This window comes from Oenanthe melanoleuca, chromosome 1 (assembly GCF_029582105.1).
Source record: "Oenanthe melanoleuca isolate GR-GAL-2019-014 chromosome 1, OMel1.0, whole genome shotgun sequence".
Classification (NCBI taxonomy): Eukaryota; Metazoa; Chordata; class Aves; order Passeriformes; family Muscicapidae; genus Oenanthe; species Oenanthe melanoleuca.
Window position 1 is genome coordinate 81,687,464 of NC_079333.1, and position 21,644 is coordinate 81,709,107.

General features: G+C 37.9%; 3 protein-coding genes across 3 annotated transcripts in view; 1 reads left to right on the plus strand and 2 right to left on the minus strand.

The window, feature by feature from the left end:
• Positions 1–190: 190 nt before the first annotated feature.
• On the minus strand, positions 191–3,182 carry LOC130253484 (cytochrome c oxidase assembly factor 5). Its single transcript, XM_056492120.1, has 3 exons — positions 3,081–3,182; positions 2,598–2,681; positions 191–492 (listed from the first exon to the last, which is right to left on the minus strand). Exons 1-3 carry the CDS (start codon positions 3,180–3,182, stop codon positions 451–453), a joined length of 228 nt encoding a protein of 75 aa, XP_056348095.1. The 3' UTR covers positions 191–450.
• Positions 3,183–3,307: 125 nt separating this feature from the next.
• On the plus strand, positions 3,308–8,098 carry UNC50 (unc-50 inner nuclear membrane RNA binding protein). The gene is made up of 6 exons (XM_056492002.1): positions 3,308–3,393; positions 4,059–4,342; positions 5,200–5,320; positions 7,129–7,268; positions 7,345–7,446; positions 7,945–8,098. The coding sequence occupies exons 2-6, from the start codon at positions 4,063–4,065 to the stop codon at positions 8,079–8,081; spliced, it is 780 nt and encodes a 259-aa protein (XP_056347977.1). The 5' UTR covers positions 3,308–3,393; positions 4,059–4,062; the 3' UTR covers positions 8,082–8,098.
• A 69-nt stretch (positions 8,099–8,167) lies between these two features.
• MGAT4A (alpha-1,3-mannosyl-glycoprotein 4-beta-N-acetylglucosaminyltransferase A) overlaps positions 8,168–21,644 on the minus strand; it is a 74,573-nt gene continuing 61,096 nt past the window's right edge. Inside the window, exons 13-16 of the mRNA XM_056491873.1 lie at positions 17,318–17,396; positions 15,007–15,073; positions 13,868–13,980; positions 8,168–13,703 (exon numbers count right to left, since the gene is read on the minus strand). Of these exons, the coding sequence (XP_056347848.1) occupies positions 13,677–13,703; positions 13,868–13,980; positions 15,007–15,073; positions 17,318–17,396 (286 nt within the window). The 3' untranslated portion in view covers positions 8,168–13,676. The remainder of the gene's footprint in view (positions 13,704–13,867; positions 13,981–15,006; positions 15,074–17,317; positions 17,397–21,644) is intronic.

The following is a 21,644-nucleotide window of genomic DNA, read 5'->3' on the forward strand; positions in this document are numbered from 1 at the left end:
GCTCATCTCTGAAAATAGCTCTGTTCTGAGAAACCCTCTGAGATACTCTTCTACTAAGGAAACTCTTCCTCAACACATCAAGTGAACTCCCAGTTCCATATCTTGTATTAATTTTAATAATAAAAGTTTATCAGAAATTACAGTAAAGTCACAAAACACCACTTCAAAACAGAATGATAACTTCTGCACCTTGTTCTGGATTTCACATTTTTATTGCAAGTACATGACAGGTACCCATTTTGGCCAGAACTTGCAGCTTTATGCTTGCCTTCTTTTTAACATTTAAATGCACATCCAGGTCAATCTGTTGGAATACTCATGGGTAGATACCTTCCACACAAACACTGCATGAAAGGATGCAGCAGGTACCATCTTCTTACTTTAGTCTCTGTCTTGTGTAAAGTGCGGATGAACCTCAAATTCCAGTGGCTAGGTCTCTTGATAAGGACTTCAGTATCCCTTCCTTCCTCTGAATCTTGCCCTGTTATCCAACTGAAAATTGAAGACAATATATTAGGAGCAGGTATTTTCCAAAAGAAGTACTATAGTGTTTGTGCTACCTTGGCATTTTGTAACATCAAAATAAAGGCCAGAATAAAGCAGAAGAAAACTAGTGATCTAGTCAAGCCACAGGGGATTCCAATGAAAGAGGCATTACATGATCTTAAACCTCACACAAAACTAAAATTATGTGATAAGCTTCTTGTGCATTCTGAAATAAACAACATAAAGGATAGAACAGCACAGTAGGATGGCAAGGAACCCATGAAAAACAAGGTAGTGTAAATCTGCTTAGATCAGTTTGCAAACATAACTGATAAACTGAAGGAGGAAAATTCAGATCTGGTTGAAATGCAAGACACTACAAATGTCTGTGAAGAGAGGGATAACTTAAATGCACAAAGTTTCTTGGAAAAATAGAAATAAATCAGTAAAAACAGAAACATCATTCAGCTTGTACAATCTGCAAGTTTATTCTTGGAAATTACAGAAAAAGCATTTAATGAAAAGCTAAAGATGATGGTAAAGCTAAAAATAAAATCCACAGCTGCAGTACTTACAGAAGCTAATCTGCAAGTTCTTTCCCAATGCAACAAAAAAAAAATACTTTAACCTTGGGAGAATTCTTCTGAACTTAGCCAGTCTTGAAGACGGCAGCAACAGATTGCAACTCAGCCATATTCTGATATTAGACCAAGGAGGTTTCTGTTACCACCATTAACTAACCTTCTTCCAGAATTCAGAACTGCAGCAAAATATGTAAAGAGCTAGACTCATGATGACACAGCTTGTCCAATAACCAATCAGCTTTCACTTTAAACCTTGGCTCTACTTCAATATCTAAAGTGTACCGAAACTACTCTTCTGATAAGACTTTCTCTTTCCCTGAAAAGAAAACAGCATTTACTCAAAACCCCTGATGATTTTAGCATGCTGTATATTATATTTCTATTTAGCATCTAACTTGGTTTTGGATATTCTTTAAATTTCACTATTACAACAAATAACAAGTTTGACTGAGTATGATTACTGAAACTTATAGAATTAACAGGACAAGAAAAACTTCACTCATCAGCCTTAAAATTTGGGAGAGTTAAATAAAATCATTTAAGAGCCAGGCCTCTTTCTGCATGACTGGAGGCATTTAACTAGAAACTTAGTTTCATCAGGCTCCCTTTATTATCCACAGACAGAAAAATACAGGCACATCACCTGGAGATATGTTGCTACTGCAGCTTTATAGAGGTATTTCAGACTTTCAATATACAACATCTTCCCATACACAGAAATAATTTTTCACTTTATGGATTAATACGGTTCATATAAAAGAGGTACAAAAAGCTGCTACGGCTAATACAAAATGGAAGAAAAATTTAAAATACCATTTCAGCTGTAAACTCTTCATCAGATAAAAATAAAATTGAGCCCTGCACTTCTCATGTTTGGAAAGTTTTAATACCATCTTTAGCACATCTTAAATATGGTTTAAATGCTATGGAAACAGAAGCAAAATAATTCTGGACAAGGAACTCCTATCAAAATAAGGAAAACTTTACCTAATTACATTTTTTAAAATGACTTGTCATTTCCATATGGGATAGTTTATTATATAAAAAACCAAGCTGTTATTTATCATTAATTCTATTACTCCAAGAAAATTAATGACTCAATGCGAATTCAATGCAATATCATGCTTCAGTGAAAGTCTCACTTCATTTCATTTTAATGTTCTCTATATAGATGTTTTTCAAAAAGCTTACAGGCAAAAGATAGCTTGTCAATATTTTATCTTACAATTACCTGATCTAATATTTTTTTAACCCAAAACTTTACTAAAAACAATAGTGAAAATATACCTCACTTTCCTGTGATATCCTAAGTCTAATCCTATTTAAACATGTTCTTTTCTGATTTTTCCTACTCTACGGCTTCTTAATGAGAATTGAGTACAACACTCATCGTTTAATCAGGATTCAAAGGCAAGAACTGTTCAGCTTAATGACACCCACCTCACTGAAATAACGTGCTTTTCTTAAAAAGAGGGGGAAAAGGACAGAAAATATCCAGGCCAGTAGCAGAAGACACACCACACTTACCATTGATCTTTTGCATGCAAAGAATGTCACTTGCAAACTCCTACAGTGTCCTTCCCGCAAGCACTGTTTAGGGCTTTTGTTTTCCTAGTAGATGAAAAGAGAAAGGATTAAAAATTTGATCTCTGCAGCTCATCAAATAGACATCAAAACACTTCACAGAACCATAGAACAGAATCACCGAATATTCTGAGTTGGAAAGCACCCACAAGGATCACCCAGCCCAACTCTTACGAGAAGGCCAATACAGGGATCGGGCCCACAGCCCTGGAGTTATTAGCACTACGCTGTCGTGGTCCTAAGGGTTGGAAGGAGCCTTTGAGGATCATTTATTTCCAAGTTCAGAGTTCAGTAGGAATTTCGCTTCGGTACGGTGACCTGCGCTCTGCTCTGGCGCTGTAATTCCCTAAACTGCTGCAAACAAGAGGTAAGAGGCCGTACAAGGGCGACCTGCGTGTCTCTGGCCCGCAGGGCAGGCGCGCTCACCTGCAGGACGCAGGGGCTCTCCAGCAGGCACTGCCGCAGGTCCTCCCTCACGCCGCTGCAGGCGCGCCCGTCCTCCTCCTTATCCTCGTAGTACTTGGGCATGGCGGCGAGCCCGGCGCTACGCCCCGCTGTCGCCCGCCCCGCGGCCGCCGCCGAGCGCCGCCATACCAGGCCGCTTCCGGCGGGGGCAGGAAGGGCCGGGGCGGCTCCGCGCAGGATCCGAGCGCCTGCGCCGCGGACGGGGCCGGAAGGCTGCGGGAGGCGGCGGCGGTGCCGGGCGGGGCGGGGGTCGCGCCGCGGGCCGGGGCAGCAGGTGAGACCCTCAGCGCGGGGCGGGGCTCGGGGAGCGGCGCTGCGCGGCCCGGAGCTGAGCGCGGGCCCCGCTGAGGGGGGGCGGGTGTTTGTCAGCAGCGGCGGCCCGGCCGCTCCTAAGTCATGGGATCGTACGCTGGTAAGGGCTGGAAGAAACCGCAAGGATCATCTGGTTCCAACCTCCCCGCCGTGGGCAGGGATACCTCCCCCTAAACCAGGTTGTTCTGAGCCCCATCCAACCTGGCCTTGAACGATGCCAGGGTTGGGGCGTCCACAACCTCCCTGGGCGGTCTCACCAGTTCCTCACCCCCCCTACAGTAAAGAATTTCTTCCTTGTCTCTAACCTAGACTTCCCCTGTTTCAGTTTGTACCCGTTACTCCTTGTCCTATCACTGCAGCTCCTGATGAAGTTTTGTCTCCTCGCAACCTTCTCTTCTTCAGGCTTAACTGCCCAAATTTCTCAGCCTTTCTTCATAAGGGAGGTTCTCCAGCCCTCTTACCGACTCCATGGCCTCCTCTGGACTTGCTCCAACAAATGTCGTTGTTTATGCTTGTGCTCAGTTTTTGTCACTTCAGCATCGCAGCCGTGGCCTGCACCACAGTATTTTATTTGTACCCCGTAATTGTGTGCAAAATCAAATACATCTTTTGAAATCCTTTCTTTAGCAAGATGCTGCCAACTACGTTGGTTAATTCTGGGAGCCAGGGTAATGGTGTGCTGAGCCCCAGAGATGCTGCGAGGCACACGGCCGGAGCAAAACGCTACAAATACCTCCGAAGGCTCTTCCACTTCCGACAGATGGACTTTGAGTTTGCGCTTTGGCAGATGCTTTACCTGTTCACTTCACCACAGAGGGTTTACAGGAACTTTCACTACAGGAAACAGACAAAGGACCAGTGGGCGAGAGATGATCCTGCTTTCCTAGTGCTGCTCAGTATCTGGCTCTGCGGTGAGTGCGGGAGAACAGACAGCATAAGGAAGAGGAAGGGAAAGTTTAGAGATGAATGTTTATTTTCCTTTTAATAACACACAAAAAGGACCAATGGATGATTGGTATGGATGATCTTTTAATCAAAGTAGAACAGAAGAAAAAGGCCTAGCCTTTTTGAAGTTAAGGTGGGAAGTAGAAATCGGAGTAGGCTTAAGTAGTGCTCCATAATCTTGAATTTCTCTCTCCATTGCAACTCATTTTCTGTTGCATATTAAACTGCATAGTTCACTGTAACTTTACAGACAGTAAGAAAACCCTATGCCACACTGCAGTGTTTTTGTTAAAAGATGCTGAATATATGGTTTCCCTGAATATTATGGATAAAACACTGTTTTTCCTATAAAGACCCTTATGGGATTCTGTATATTGCAGAATTAAGCTCTAAAAAAATGGCTAATATAAATGACTGAACTGTAAATTCAGTATCATGTCAGTTGCCTTGTATTACATAGTGTATTGCTGTTCCTAGTAGAAAAACTCTTAACTGAAATAGAATTACACATGTGGTTTCAGTTAACAAGGAGCTTTTATAAAACAAAGACTGTTCTATTGTAGCATTGTCTGAATTTTTTCAAAAAGTTTGAGTGGAGCATTACCATTAGACCCAAGTACAGATGAGCATTTATATTATGAATAAATTGCATTATATCTAGTTTTTAGTGGAAAAAAAACTGAGCTGTTGGACTGTTAATCTCAGGGGAAAGATAAAAAGGAAACTGGAGATTTCATAACAGGATACTTAAAAAAAACGCATCAGTTTAAGATCTCATGCTTTCGTTTCCACAGCTGACTTTATGATCTTTCCTTGCTTTCAGTGTCTACTGTAGGATTTGGATTTGTGTTGGACATGGGTTTTTTTGAAACAATAAAACTGCTACTTTGGGTTGTATTCATAGACTGCGTAGGCGTTGGGCTCCTGATTGCAACTCTGATGTGGTAAGTAGTGATTTCTGAAGCCAAGTTCAGTATTCCTGTTAAGACTGCTGTCTGAGACACTTGGTTCTTTGTTTGGGATAAACTTACACTCAAGTATTGACTATAGGTTTTATGCTGTTGTAGTAGTTGTTTCAAAATGATACCTTAAAAAAGAATACATCTCTTTCTTTACTATTTCCTACAGAGTTAAATGTTCAGAAGGTGTGTATTATGATGAACATCCCAGCTTTTTTCTTTTCTTCTTGAGCTGGTTGATGTTCAGCAGTAATGCCAAATAAATTTAGAAAAAAAAAGGTGATTAAAAAAGCGAAAAGCTGTTCCATTGAAACTATGAATGAAAAAGTCAAACCGAGTAAGCCTGAGGATGATTCTGTTTAAGCAGGGCAATATACATTTGGCCTGTGCTTCTTGCTGAAGATCATAGCTAGTGCCACTACAGTCAAATCTGTTCTGTCTGTGCTTGGCACTTTTTTGCTTTGTTGGTAGGTGCTGCTAGTTTTATCCTCTACTGTCCAGAGACTTGCAGAAGTAGAGAGGTAGGAGCAGGTCAATTTACAATCCAGGCCTCATCAGCACCATAGATGTGTCCTGCAGCAGTGAAGGAACCATGAAATGACAGGAAGCCAGTGTTTCTGTGCTGCAGCAAGGGGAGGCCACCAAAGAAATAATTTTCATTTTACAAGGAACTTAAGAAAGCAAGGACATTTAAGGGCATTCTTAGGGATGGAGCATCTTCGTGATGGAACTTTAGCATCTTGAAGTGATGATGATTGGAAAAGGGATAAATCCTGACAGTGGCCTCAAGAACTCCTGCTTGTAATTGCAAAATTGAGAATGAGGTACATAAAAGAAACGTAGTCAATAGATGAAAGGTCCACCTGACCTATGTTCCTGACTGGCACAGCACCCTGCCCCCATCCTCCAGCAGTTTGTGGTCCAGGATGCAGTCTCCTAAGCCAGGAAGACTTCAGCATCTGCTGGTTTTCCTCTGTCTTTTAGTCAGCTTCCTGCAGGCCTCAATACCAGTCACCTGGCTCCAGTTTGGTTCAAATCCTTTCTTCCAGTGCAGGCTCACTTTTTTCCCCAAAAGCTCCCCCCATTCCTAATGCGTCTAAACTCCTTCTTGCCTCACCTCTCCTCACCTTGCACCCAGGCTCTCCCTCTTTGCAACCCTGCCCTTAGCACAAACAGTAGGTCAGAGGAAGCTTCCATGAAAACTCTGGTCTCTTATTTCTGAGCATGTATTGACCTCTTCTTCCTCTTCTAAATGGGATAAATATTTTGATACCAGCAGAACTTAAGCTGAAGGAAAGAGCCTAGAGGCACATTGCATTTGCACATCCTTTCAGTAATAATAGGCACATGTTATGAGCACTCTCCTGCCCTCCTCCTGTCCTTGCAGTGCATCAGTTCTGTAGAGATGAAATAAGCCATCTCTGTGTGAGGTGTGCTGATCCTGTACTAGCACTTCACTGAAGTCATCTCCCTGTGTGTACAGAGAGAAGTGGCAGCCTGTGACTGCACTGATAAATTGTAGCACTGATCTCTTTATAGAGAAGTTTTGTTTCTTTGTTACCCACAGGGTATTTCAGCTGCATGTAGCATGCAAAGGATGTGATGATAGTTTTAACAAAACCATTTTAACAAGAGTCTGGTCTGCATGATTCTTGCATGTTTTTATTCCCAGATAGCAGAAACATTGTAGTGGAGAGCTGGGATCGCATATGATTTACTACATCAAACCTGTATATTGTCAGTCAGCTTTACAGATTCGTATTAACAACAGTCTCACATATCTTTTCATGTAGGTTCATTTCAAATAAGTACTTAGTGAAGCAGCAGAACAGAGATTATGATGTGGAGTGGGGATATGCCTTTGATGTACATCTGAATGCTTTCTACCCTCTTCTAGTCATCCTGCATTTTATCCAGCTGTTCTTCATCAACTGTAAGTAGAGTACTTTGAGCTCTCTGCTTCAGAATGGTCCACTATCAAAACAGCTGAGAGCAGTTATCTCTTGCAGATGTCATCATATCTGATTCTGTCATTGGGTATTTTGTTGGGAACACATTATGGCTGATTGCAATTGGCTATTACATCTATGTGACATTCCTAGGATACAGCGGTGAGTAACATCAACTTCTTTTGTATTTGTTTGACTAAAAAGAAGAGCATGTTGTCAGCCAGTTAATTTGATCTTAGCCTGTTATTTGTAAAGCAGTGGTTCAGCTGCATGTTGAAGTAACTCTTTGTGGTAAATGAGTTTGATAGAAATGTAGCAATCCATGTTTTCAGCTGGGTGGACATCTTAAAGATCCACCTCCTTAAATTCCCTTCTTTTATTAGATCTGTAGCACCACAACTTGGTTTTCTTGTTCCTCTGTAAATCCACATGAAGATGTTAGCATTAGATAAAAATTCTGTAATGAGTTTACAGTTTTAGGTAAAAGAGTTCCCCAAGTCATTTTGAGATAACTGTAGGGCTAGTAGGGCAGAGATGTCAGAGGAGGACAGCAGAGCAGAATTATTTTTTATTGCTGCCTTGCCCCAAGGCTACTCTACACGAAGCACCTTTTTTAAAGAGCACTACTTTATACTTGCTTCAATATTGCTTCTGTTTCAGCATTGCCCTTTTTGAAGAACACAGCTATTCTTTTGTATCCATTTGCACTTCTCATCATGCTCTATTTGATCTCATTAGCATGTGGATGGAACTTCACCAAGATGCTTTGTTCCTTTTATAAATACAGAGTGAAATAAAACCAGGACTTCATGTATCTAATGTTTATTTTGTTTCTACCGTAGCCATTTTGACAGTAAAGAAAAAATTAAGAACATTTTGTAAATGGTTGTAAATTTCTCTTTATTGTAGATAATTGTGTAAAAAAGTTTGAAGTGTCCTTTTTTATTAAAATATTTACAACAGTAAACATGTTAGCAATTTTGTTCAAATACTTTCGCAGTACATTCCTAAAAACAAGTTACTTGTACATTTCTGTAGCTTAAATTTAATTGCAACAAGTCTATGTAGCATAACTCTTACTGCAGATACTTTGCACATACTGGCATAAGCTCTACATTATGAGGGGTTTAAGTGACACCAAAAAGCAGTTTTCTTGAAGAGTAATATTGGAATACCTTGCCTTGGGACTGTGTGAAAGTACAGATCTTAATAGTGTTGCGATGGTAAAGCAACAACTGTCTCTAGATACAGATCTGTCCTCTCCTTGTATGAAAGATTGTGAGAACAGATTTACTTCAGTGACTACTTCAAATATACGTGGACAACTCTGGCACACAGGAAAAACAGTGATGAAAGGCACAATTAACATGACCCATACCAGGTTTCCAAAGATAGCAGCAAGTTTTTAAACCCAATCTCTAGCAGTCCAGTGGGTATTACTACATCCACCGTTCTGAGTGGCAGGTCAATGAATATGGAAGGAACGTACAAGTTGGTTTGGCTACAATGGCGGGCTCATGGCAATGCCTGCAGCTCTTGAGTCCACAAGGCAGAAGTAGAAACTGACCATCACAAACAATACCTTATGGAAAGTGAAGATGACAGCTTTCCAATGCAGTGTTCAGCATGAAACATGAGCACTAGGATTCAGTTTCCAAAACAACACGAGAGTAAACTGGTTACAGTAAGACAATTTCAATACTAGAATTTGATCTCTAAGGAAAACTATAATTTATAATAAAATACCAAATACGCTGGCAGTGCATCTTACAGTACTGTGTGTTTCAGCCACTGTTAAGGCTTGAAGAGATTCATGTTTCCCTCTCAGCAGATGCTGAGCAACATTCTCCTTTAAACAAGGAAAGCAGTGATCTGCTGATCCAGGGAAAGTGAAGGATTCCTGTCAGGATCTGCTCACTCCCTGGCTAACAGCACGATTTCCTGTCCTGCAGGCAGCTGCAGCCTAACTGTACACCTTTTCCCTAACAGGAATCCTAGCATCACTGATCATCCACTTCAGTTCAACAGTAAAAATACTTCTTATTTAGTGCCCTGTAGTGCAATACTGTTGAAGGACTCAGGGCCTGTGTACCTTCCCTTTAGAGATATCAATGTTTTTTTCCTTGAAAGAAGGCTTCATTATTATCAAAATTAAACTACTTTAACTTCAGCAGTTCACTCTTTACAGCAGAACTTAGCAAAACCCTTCAGAGACCACTAAGGTCAGAAAGGTGACATGTGAGGACTTAATGACCAGGTCTCCATGGGCTGTGTGTTTTACATCAGCAATCAATGCTAGCCTGAAAACACCAGTTGTTTAATAGCTTTTCAGCCTTATGCTGGTGATTGTAAAGATGATTTAAAAACACAAAGACTTTTTTTTTTTTCCCCATTTCTAGCTAGAGTTACTTGTTCTAGCTTTTTCAGAATACATCCTTCTTAGTAAGAACAAATGTTGAACCTTGTGTTCATGTATTTTAGGGAAGCAAGGTTTGAGAAGATTTAATTTTTCTGTTCTCCCCACAAGACTAACATAATACTTTCAAAGTTGGAGGCGAATGACAAATTACTATGATACTTCATCTGGAGCAAGTACTTCAAACAAAATACAGAGATTATTGAAACTATAATATATCTGGGGGAAAAAAATAATAAAAAAAAAGAAACACATACACAGTTTCCAAATTTTTCCAAAATCACACTTCAGCTGATTCAAGGAACTATGTTTCCCACAGGCAAAATATAAATTGCTTTGCTCAAAGCTGACTCAAGCTATTTAAAAACTGCTTTGAAACAGCTAGACAAGCAGTGATATGACAGGAGACTCCAGTCTTTTCTTGGTCCGTGAATCACATCACTAGCTGAATTTTTCTAAGCCATCTTTAAGTACAGAAAAAAGGAATATATCTGTAGGAATTTTTTCCATCAATGAAAACACACGATTGAGATGCCTGCAAAAGCTCAAAGCCTTATACAGTGCTTTAGAAACACTCTAACTATCACATCCTGTTCACATTATTTACAAAGTTTTCAGTAGAGTGACCCACTGAATGAGCAAAGCAAGGTTATACTGACAGTCTTGTGTTTCCTTGGTCCCAAGCAATCCTGATCAGCTCAGAAAAGCAAATGTTCATATCAGTCAGTCTGTTTGGCATCCAGTATAAGAAGTTCATTTGCCCAGATAATGAAGGTTTCTGGATAGGAGCATAGGACAGTGCAGGGTGTTTTTTAAACACTTGCCAGTATTGGATAACTCTAAGATTCAGCAGCCTCAAGGGGATTTTTAAGGTTACAACAAAAATTACTTTTGAAATTGAATTGAATACACGTAGGGAAAAACTCCTCAAAACAGGTAATAGGTTTAAGATCTCTTACGGTAACACTGTCCCATACAATGGAGATGTGCAGGAGACACTGGCCCACTGGTGCACCGCTTTAGCCTGACTTGTAGATTGGAATTTAAAGGTACAATGCCCAAAATAGCTGTCTGCAGAAATAATCCACCTGATTACACCAGCTCTGAATTTACCTGGATCTATGAAATATAATTTGTATTAATGTGGCACATTTATCTAGAGAGCCTGTAAGCTCAGGAACATTGAAAGTATTGAAGCAGCCCAGAGTATTTTCTACATTGCTGCTACAATGTAATAAAATGCATCAATCTTTAGAAAACAAGCCACATTTTACCATACACTGGTTTAATTTGTTGTCTTGGATAAATTTCTTCTCAACATTTTTGAAGACTAAATATACTACTAACCAGTCTTGCAATCAATGTGGTATGATTCTATGTATTTAAATATATTAGCAGTGATTCATCTTAACTACTGTGAAACATCAGGAACCGATGCTTTGAGAAAAAGCACACAGCTTTCTTATTTAAATGGCACCAATAAATTTCTGGACTTATGGAAAAGGTCACTATCAGCAAAACTAGTTATAGTAAGAAACTGCAATATCTAATGTATTTCTGCAGTCTGGATTGTAATAAATAACCCTAGTTTAAAAAACTTGCATCATTCATTCACAGACACAGCTGAGAAGAAAACCTAAATACTTTCTCAGACCTTTGCTAGCTGATGTGTGATAAAAAGCCATTTCATGTCCGTAATTTGATGGCAGGGCATTATACAGGAAACAAACAGGGCTGTAGCACCACAATACGCTAGAGTCACACAGGATTCAGAGCCTAGTTACCCACATTCCTAAATCCAAGAATAAGCTTCATTTATGTGACCAGTGCTTAGCTTATGCTCTCAATGTCTATGGGCAACACAAGCTTTCCAAGTAACATTTTATTTACACCATCTGATGCAATCAGAAAAAGTAAACAAAGTCCACTTGGTATCTAATTTTTCTTGAACTTACACCAGTCAGTCTAAACAGAAGGTCTTAACCTCTGTTTACAAATCTTGTCTTCCCTGTGTCTCCAGACAACATAGCTAAACCAAAATGACAACAGTCTGTAGAAGTAGCTAAGTTCTTCAACTTGAATATTGCTGAACTGTCAAAGCTATGGCACAATTCTCCAACAAGGCAGAATAGAAGACAGGTTGACACTATAACCCAGCAGTGAGGGTGGCATGATGGAGAGGCAGGCTTAGGCTCCTGCTCCTTATAAACATATCATGAAAGAGAGGCCAAATCTATCAGTCAAACTTTAATGAGGAAGTACAAGTTCAAGACCCCTGCTCTAGATCAGGGAACCTGCAACAGGTTTTCTGCATCTGTGCCCTGATCACAAAGACAACAAAGGTAATTTCCAACTTAAGTGATTCCATGATTCTGTGTTGGGGGGAGCAGAGTGTGGGTTTTTCCACAGGGAAAGCTGGCCAGCTTTTGAGACGTCGGTTCCAGGAGCCTGGTTCACAGCACAACTGACAATACCCAAGCCAGCATGGATGCCTCCCTCCAATGTCAATCAGGCACTTCATTCCTATTAAAGGGAGGAATTCCTGCCTCTCTATACCTAGCCATTTCTGACTAACTGAATTTTTCTCATGCATGAGTCGTTACACATAAGCACCTAAGCAGAAGGACTCTTAAAAAAAGCAGCAGCATTAGTGCTGCAACAGTTCCACTCTGATTGTAATCCAGACCACGTTCTGTTCCTGACTGAATTTCTGATTCATTTAAGATCACCCTTGTTTCCCTTGAAACGAAAACGCAGGGTACTAACTTGAGGCCAAATTCCTACTATAAAGTTAGTGCGAGTTACCCTACTGATTCAGAAAGGAGTCAAACTAAGACCAAAGGAAGAAAGTAAACTGTAACTACTCACTAATGTATCCAAAATAAACACTGCAATAACAGAACTTTTAAAAAGGAGATCTCTGTAAATCAAATGTATCTACTGTTCATTTTTTTGATAAAAGGTAACCTCTTATTACTCCAAAGCAAAGCTGGAGAATGATTTTCTTCAGTACGGAAAATTAATTTGTTCAGCCTAGGAAATGTTTACAAATATTTTTAGAAAGAACTGGTTTGGAGTAAAAACAAAATCTTCTAAAATGCAATGGATTCTATCTAAAATCACTGCAGATTTAGTACATAATATGAAACAAGACATCTCAACATGCTTTTTATGTTTGTGGCTACAAACTGTACATAGTGGAATTTCATAGCCCCAAAGAATAATGCTCTTCAGAACTCTATGCCTCTGAACATCATTCAGATTCTGTGTATAAAACTACATAATTTAGAAACTTAATCTTGTTTTTTTAAACATGGCAGTATATTTGAAATATGGTATTAATTTATGTTCGCATCTCCAAAGAAAAATGTAGAAAGATAACTTAAACTAGAGAATTCATAAAAAAACTATATCAATTTAAAATTTTACTGCATAAAAATATGTACTTTTCAAATTATTTTAATAAATTAAATATCCCTAGCATTTTTAATATATATCCCTGACAGTCTATAAAAGAGGGTTCTTGTTATAGAAAATAAATGGAACTCCGAAAGTACCCCCTTCATAAAACTTATTTAACAATAATTATATTTCTTTTTTTTCTTCAAGGAATGTAACAATATGTACAACTCTATATTACTATACTATCAAAATAGTACAGGTTAAGCGTAGCAGGGTTCTGCAACCATAAAATGGCAAAGTCACATTACAGTGGAGGACAACTTGGGCCTCAGAAGAACGTTATCAGTGTGGAGCATCAGTTTCTGGATGGATCAGATAAGAAGGGGTAAATACAATCTTCTCATCTACAGTAGATTTCACAAGAGGTAGAGTTCAAGTGAAAAAGAATGACATTTGGAATAAGGTGCATGCTCAGTATTTTCAATTTGTGACTTGCTAAGGATGTCAGATTTTTTGTCAGATAGGAAGAATTTTCAAGAATTCTTTCTTTTTCCTCTAAAGCAGATTTTCATGATCAGTTTGTAATCTTTTTAATATGAATCTGAAATAGAGAATCAGAAAAAACAAGTCATGGTTTAGTGTATTACATTTCTCAGTAATAAGAGGTAACTATTTTTAATGTTAGCCAAAAGTCTGCGCTTCAAAACAGAATGAAGAAATCTCCCATTCACTGGTTATGTTTTTCAATGTTCTACCACCTCTTACCTCATTCAGAATTGCCCAAACAGCCGAATTTTGTATCACTGAAAGCCGGAATGATGAAATAGGATTTAAGCTGGGGTCAACTGTTCCTTCAGCTACACCGTTTTCAAACTTCCCTGCAAAAGTACATACTCAATTAAGTCCTGTTCAACAAACTGAAGTACAAAATCCAGAAAATGTGTCCACAGTATCACAATTCACAGTATCATTGTGACAACATCACAGTGAAACCAGTATCATTCCCAAAATAAAAGGCAGTGAGTGATTTTGACATCAGATCCAGTTTTGCAGCAGCAAAAGTATGGGGCACCTCATCAGCACACAACAATCTGAACAGGATTATACATAAGAAAAAAAGCTTTGAAACTGTCTAAAGGCATTAAGATCTTGAACTCTGTGAAGATTTTGGCACAGGTACTCATTTAATATCATAGAACTACTATGATGCCTTTGGCTTATGTGTTTTCAGATAGGATTAAGGACAAGGGATATCATTTATGCATTACATATTCCTATTTAATGTATCTTCAATTATATTAGGATGAGTAAGAATTCAATTTAGAAGCCCAGTTAGACTTAACAGTTAAATCATATAGACAACAACTGTAATTTATTATGACAAAAAAATGTGCTTCCATTATAATAGGATTGCCCCAACTATGTCCAGCAACTAATTAAAATCCATGTAAAATTTCTCTTCCTTGACATGTATCCTGGCACCTTCCCCAACAGCCATTTGGCTGTTGAAATACCAATCTCATTCAGTGAGGAGACAACTGATTGTCTGTAGGGTGGGTTCAAATCCAGGTCAAGCACACAACTCACACAAAGGCATTTGCACAGTCACAGGACAGAGAAGGTGATCTTAAAAAACCTGGAAATGCCTCTGTTATAATCTAGGTGGTCAATCCTGCCAGAAAAGTTGGATGTAGCTGCACTACAACTAAGAGTCTTAAGAGTCTCTGTTTAGTACATCAGTCTCTGAAAAGAATTAGTGGACACAATATTAAGTAAAGCCTATGAGTTCATGTACCCAAAAATGAATGATAAAAACTCAGGTTTAGGTTTGTATTGGTTTTAATAAAGATGTCTTTTAAGAGTTGCAATAGTAAGAATACACATTTTTTCCTACTGCTACATACCTATCCTGAAGTAACCATCCTCTAAGCGTTTGTCTTTGGTTTCTTTGCTTAATACCAGTTCTTCACTCTAGAACAACAAAGCATAAATGAGATAATTTATTTTGACATATGACTTTGCCAGAAAAAGACAAATGTGTGTGCACTCTTCTTACATATTCAGCATCCATTTTTTTCCAAATAATTAAGAACAAGCCTGGAATATAGATATTTATAGCATTAGACAAGCCAACACAAAAAAAAAAAAAAAAAAAAAAAAAAAAACAGCAATGTTCCAGAATTCAACAATACTTGGCTTCAAAGGAGAAAAACCAAGTACTGTAAGTGCCCCATGAAACTCACATGGTAATTGCCATATGAACAGAATACTTAGCACATACTGGCATACACAGTAGGAGACAAAGCAAAGGCAGGACCTGGCTTTTTCTATGGCTTAACAAGAGCTTTCTCTCTTGGACAAATGAAAACTCACAGCTAACTTTTTGATCTAAGACTTTGGGTAAGATGGAAAGCCATCAGAGCGGCAAGGGAAGCACTGCAATTATCACTGCCTAACTATATGGATGGGGATCAGTAAGTTTTTTTTTTAATAAGCACCAAAATAAATGTAGAGCAGAGCTTGAAAAACAGCTTGAAAATTACAACCATGATTCAATACTGAAAGACCCACTCTAAGAATTTCCCAGGAATTAATTAAAAATGCTTGGCAAAATGGAGATTGAATTGACCAGCTTTTTTTTTTTTTTTAATTCCAGTTTTGAACTAAGGCTGAAAAAGTGGTGGGAATGTTTTTGGTTATTTATTTGGGGGGGCAGGTGTTTTGGTTTTCTTTGTTGTTGTTGTTGTTTGGGTGTTTGGGGCATGTTTTTATTATAGTTTGTCTTGAAGATTTTTTTAGTATGCTGCTTGAATCCCAGACAAATCCAGTCTGGGGGTACTCTGGTTTCTAAGGGTTGTTTTTTGTTTTTCTGAATTCTACTTAAGGAAGATCAGGATTAAAATAGTTGAATGAGTTTCTAGCTCTGCTGAAGTCCAGGGTGGAGAAACAGGGCCCTCAGGAGCTGCTGTCCTCAGATGACAATATTTTACTGACTATATTTTCTGCTGACACCACTGGCTTAGAAACAGGCCAGATACAGAATTTCCTGTTTACCTTTTCTACAAATTACATCAACAGCAATAGAACCTCTGTAGCACTACTTCCTTAAGGGATGCTCCAGTGAGGGACATTCCACAGCCAAGTAAAGCTCAAAAAGAGATGCCTGATGCACATTTTTGCTCATTATCTTGTCAATTCTTTTATATTGGTCTTAGACGAAGTGAGGGTTGCTGCTGTTTTTGTGGTTGAATGTATTTCCACAGGTCTTGAGAAACAAACCCCTCAGATCTTATGATATAATATCCCACATGTTATGTTGTATAATTAGAATCAAACAAACAATTTTTTTTTAAAGGATGGGAATAGTAAGAATTTCCTATTTTTGCCTGCTCCAAGGAAGGCAGACTGGGAAAATGGAGATGTGAATCCTCCACGATTACTTAATTTAAGAAAATAGATAAAAAGAAAGTTTAAAAAAGAAAAATATTCAACATATGGCAATTTCAGCATAGATTTCAAGATTCCTACCCCAGGTATATGGGGGAAAATAGAATTAATTTGCCATTTTAATACTAAATAAAGTAAACTTATCTGAAGTAATATTTTAATCCTCTCAGTCTTCTGTGATATAAATAGTTAGATGTAATACCTAGTTGAAGAAAAAAATCCATGCCATCTGACTTCAAACAAGAATATACTCTAGATAGTATAGTACTCTCCTGTGATAAAACTGGCTGATTTGTGGGGGAAAAAAAAAAAAAGAGAAATTGGGAGAAAGGTACATATTTTGTTTAAGAATCTATATATTTCAGTATCTAGTGGGTTTGGATGTGTGTCAATCCCTGAACTAAGATTTTTTTACTAAGTCAAATAGCAGGTTGACTTAGGTTTCCCATTTCCCAAAATACACAGGAGAAGGAAGACTCTTCATTTTTTTATTTTAAATAGTAGCAATGAACTGGAAGAAAATTACCTTGTTCAAATCAAAATTACCAATAGCACCTGTAACAGACTACACCCTGAATGAACATCTAAATAGTTACAAGTCTTCTGTGAACATATCCAAATAAAAGAAGGAAAAGTACGAGAGCATCAGAACATCAAAATCATACGGTTAAAAGCAGCATTTATGTCTCCTCACCCTGTTAAAAAAGTCAATAAAGAGACTTTGCTTTTATATAGTAATGGAGAAGACACAAATCAAAAAATTCATACCTGTAAAGGCAAAACTTCTACAGTCGTGTTTAGAAGTATGTCTCCTGGATGCTCTGGATTGCCACTGTGAAACAAGTACCTATAAATGAAAAGGAAAAAATAAAGTCATGTACATCAGTCAGAATCAGCTGTGTTACTGTCTTACATGTTAATTGTCACATACAGATGTTACAAGGAGAAACACCATTTTTATATTGAGCCTACATCAGCTGGGGATGAGATGGTTTCATATATTACTGTAACTGGAAGAGGTCAAATTTTTCAGTTGCTAAAGAGAAGTTGGACAATATTTTACAGAGGAAGGGAGTTTGCTCTTGCCAGATTGCATTACACAAAGCTGTAGTCATTACTGCCTGGCACACACTGGTATCACCTCCAGAAGCAGGAGCCCTGCCTTCCTTCAGCCTCTCCCTGTGCCCACAGAATGAACTCTGCAGATCCATTCTGAAACAGTTCTGGGAACTCAGCCAAGTCAATATTTTGCCAGGTGAGTGTTCCCCAAGTCTATCTCTCCACCATGGTTCATTGCAAAATCTCATTGATGATTGTGCCAGGAATTCCCAACCCACATCCACACCCTTCATGTTACCTGAATTCAAACTTCTATTCCAAGGACAGATTTATTTAAGAAAAAAAAAATCCCTCAAAAAAACCCCAAACCATAAAAGCCTGTTTCTGACATGTACACACACATAAAAAGGACTTTTTAAAACCTGTACAAAGTCCCCGTTAGTATCACTCAGTTTTGCAATTTTTTTTTTTAATTGGACAGAGTAAATACATTTGAAACCTTATCTAAACCATCCCATCAATATCGATCAGTGAAGTGTTCAAATTCTAGGTGCTTACTCTGAACAGCTTTTGCAGTACTGCAGATGTGTAGATTATGTTACAGAAGAGACAGTTTAATCCCTCTTTCTTTATATATAACAGGAACTTCATGTTATTCTAAATATGTATTATGTAAACCAGTAATAATATTTTTTTACCACTAGGTGGAATCAATGCTTGAAAATTGTTCACTACTTGCCATTTTTTCTAGTGGACCAGAGTTAATTCAGATTACTGTCATAAACTAGTTAGATCCTACACCAACTCAGATGCCACTTTTAGGAAGACTGTTTATCTTTTATTATGTTTAAATGAATATGTAAAAATCTATCAACACATTTCAAACCTTTCTTGAATTGGAACTTAGATGGTACTTGCTGTTAATTTCTCTTCAACATTAAATATGTCACCAGCCAGAGACAAAATTAGTTCAGAAATTATGACTTGATTAAAATTAAAAACATTAGTTCAATTTGCAATTTATTAAAATACAGTTAGAAGTGTAAATTCCAGTTTGTCTTTATCCAATATATCTGGAGCCAGCTTGAATACCTGCCATTAATCCATACTCCATAGCTACAAGACAAGTAGAAGAGAACAGTGCTCTGACCCTGACTCAGAAGTGTCTGTGACCCCAAAATGATAGAAGTATTTTAAGAAAATGCACACACACATAAAACACTTCTTTTATCAAGGCTCAGAAAAGGAGCAACATCTCACATTATGATACAAGAAAGCCACACTGATTTCTAATGCATTGGTTTCAGCAGAACTGCACAGTTGTACTGAAAACAGAACTGGACTAAATAAGCCTCCCTACTGTGTTTCAAGAAAAATAATTTCCACACTGTACTTTAATGTAAAGGTCAGACAATTCCAAAGTATACAAGCTACCTAAAACATCCACAGTTCTTTCAAAATAAATCTTGTGACTTTTTCTATACATTAATGACATCCAAAAAACCCCAACAAATTATTTTTTCTAGGAAGATGCCTCCATTCTACATCTCAATAGTAAGCAAAACAAAGCTTTCAGGAAAGCTGACCAGAAAACTAAAAGTACTTTCTGCTGACCTAATAGATCAAACTAGTCATTCCTTAGTCTATCAGATATCCTAAATGGTACTGAGCATTTTTTCTCTTGAAAACACTGAAAATTCTAAGGAGATTTAATTTAAAATGAAAGTAATCAAGCACTTGTCTAAGGTATTCCCATTAAATGCTCCACCCAAACCACAGATATGCTGCTTTTCCTTAGTACTTAGTTCTGAGAAGACACACCTAAAAATCCACAAAGAAGCTCCCTCTGATCTGGGATCACTGTGCTCTCAATGAACAGTAATTGGCTTCAGTGGATGGGTTTTTTGGGGGAAGCAGTAGCAGTGAGGGCTTTGTTTGTTCGTGAGGGGTTGTAATTTGTTTATTTGGGTTTGTTTGCTTGTTTTTAAAAACAGTCCTGCAAGCACACAACCACAGCCAAGCATCTCTCCTACTGTGCCATCAGCTTTGAGACTGAGACGCAGCTTCCTCCCCTGAGCAGTTGTCACTCCATCAGAGCAATGCACTCCCGAGCTGGCACAGTGCCATAACAATTTACAGCAGTAATTAATCAAACCCATTTCCATGTAATCAAATCTATGCTATTTTAGTATATTTTCTATAACTATCTGTTAATCCATATGCACACACAAATGTAACACATGCACATGTCACATTTTAAATTATGTTTAGAAAGAAGGGGTATTTTTATATCTGAGCCTTGCTTCAGCTTGACAGATAACACCTACTTAGACATTAAAAGTTACACAGATTGAAAACAGAAGCCTAAATACACATACACAGCCAGTCCATATCTATGATAAATATTTTGTTTAGAACTAAAACTTACCAATTAGACAATTTTATTTGAGAAAAAATTTAATTTGCGAACAAACAGATATTCTACAGCTTCTAAAATAAATGTCATTAGCTATTCTTTACTAAAACTTGCTTTTCTGACAGGGGAAATTTTCCAATGGAGATCCTTGGGAAATGGGTTGAGAGTAAAACTCATTTCAAAACAAAGGTCAGTTAAACCTCCCATTCAAAAATCCTCGAAATGGCTTTTAAGGAACCTGTCTTTACCTCCCCAAACCTTCTGAGTTTGCACTCGCTATATGCCAAGACCTTTTTTACAAACTTGCAGTTATGCAAGATATTTAACTGGATGAGAGAGTATTATGGGTTTCTCCCTCCCAGGTGGAGAGAAGACTCTTATATCCCCTAACTAATGAATTGATTTATTCATCTAATATTTCTTAAGTAAAACAGACATTTCTAAAAACCACAGAGACTTTTGCAGGACATTTAGGGTCCTTATTAAATCACTAATGTAGAGTAATCCAGCTGATAGCCATAGGATTACAAGGTTGTTTCCTTTTATTTAATTTCTGCACCAGTAGTAAGATGTCAGGCCCGGTCCTTTTTTCTTTCAAGAGAAACACTGGTTTATAACTGGACTGATTGACCTTAAATGTCTTTTCCAACCTAAATGATTCTATGATTCCATGACAGGTATTTCTCAATACAGATACTGAAGAACCTGGGAATAGCTTTGCTTTCAAGTGCTAAATTATTTTGACACCTGTCCTGGGATTTACACATGACAGTCTATGTAAACAGTAAAAACATGCACTTTTTTTCCTAATTACTTAACCTTTTTCTTAGGGTAGAATCACTAAGATATCCTTGTCTACCTGCTGATTAAACCTAATGCCTTCTGAACCATTCCTTCAAATAAAAATTGTGAAAGCAATGGATCTCTAAATATAGTAATCCCAACCAAATTCACCTAAAGTTAATAAAAACAAATGCTACTATTGCCTTATGGAATATTATTTCACTACTTTCTTAATTACAAAAAACAAACGTGAACAATTGAACATTTTTTATCAAAGTCATCAGAGAAAAGTAACTCTATCTTACAATTGCTAAGTATAATACTAATATATCTGAATCTAAAAGAACCTTTCCTGCTGGCAGTGTCTTTTTAGAGTTACAGGTCAAAGATAATAACCAGCTACTCTAGATATTCCAACACAGACACAAACCTTCTCTCTACCAGAAATAATTATATCTATGAACTCACATACATTCTGCTCATGACCTCAATATGGTATGAGAGTAAGAAGAGGTTAAGTGTTAATATTTCATTTAGCATTAAGAAACAGACAAAATTTCAAGAGCACTGAAGGTTTAAAAACAAACAAGAAAACACACAATCAGAAAAAAACATCATCAAACTAAATGGAGCTTAAAGCCAAAGCTGCACAGAAAACTTCTGTTTTTATACTCAGTGACTTCATTATTTACCCAGGTAGAGGGGTTGAGTTGTTACCATGGAGGTAGATACACTTATAAAATCAAGACAAATAGAGGGGGAAAACCCCCCAGCCAATAAGCTGAAACAAATATCCATACATATCCTAACACACAAAGGGAGGGGAAGGCAAAATTG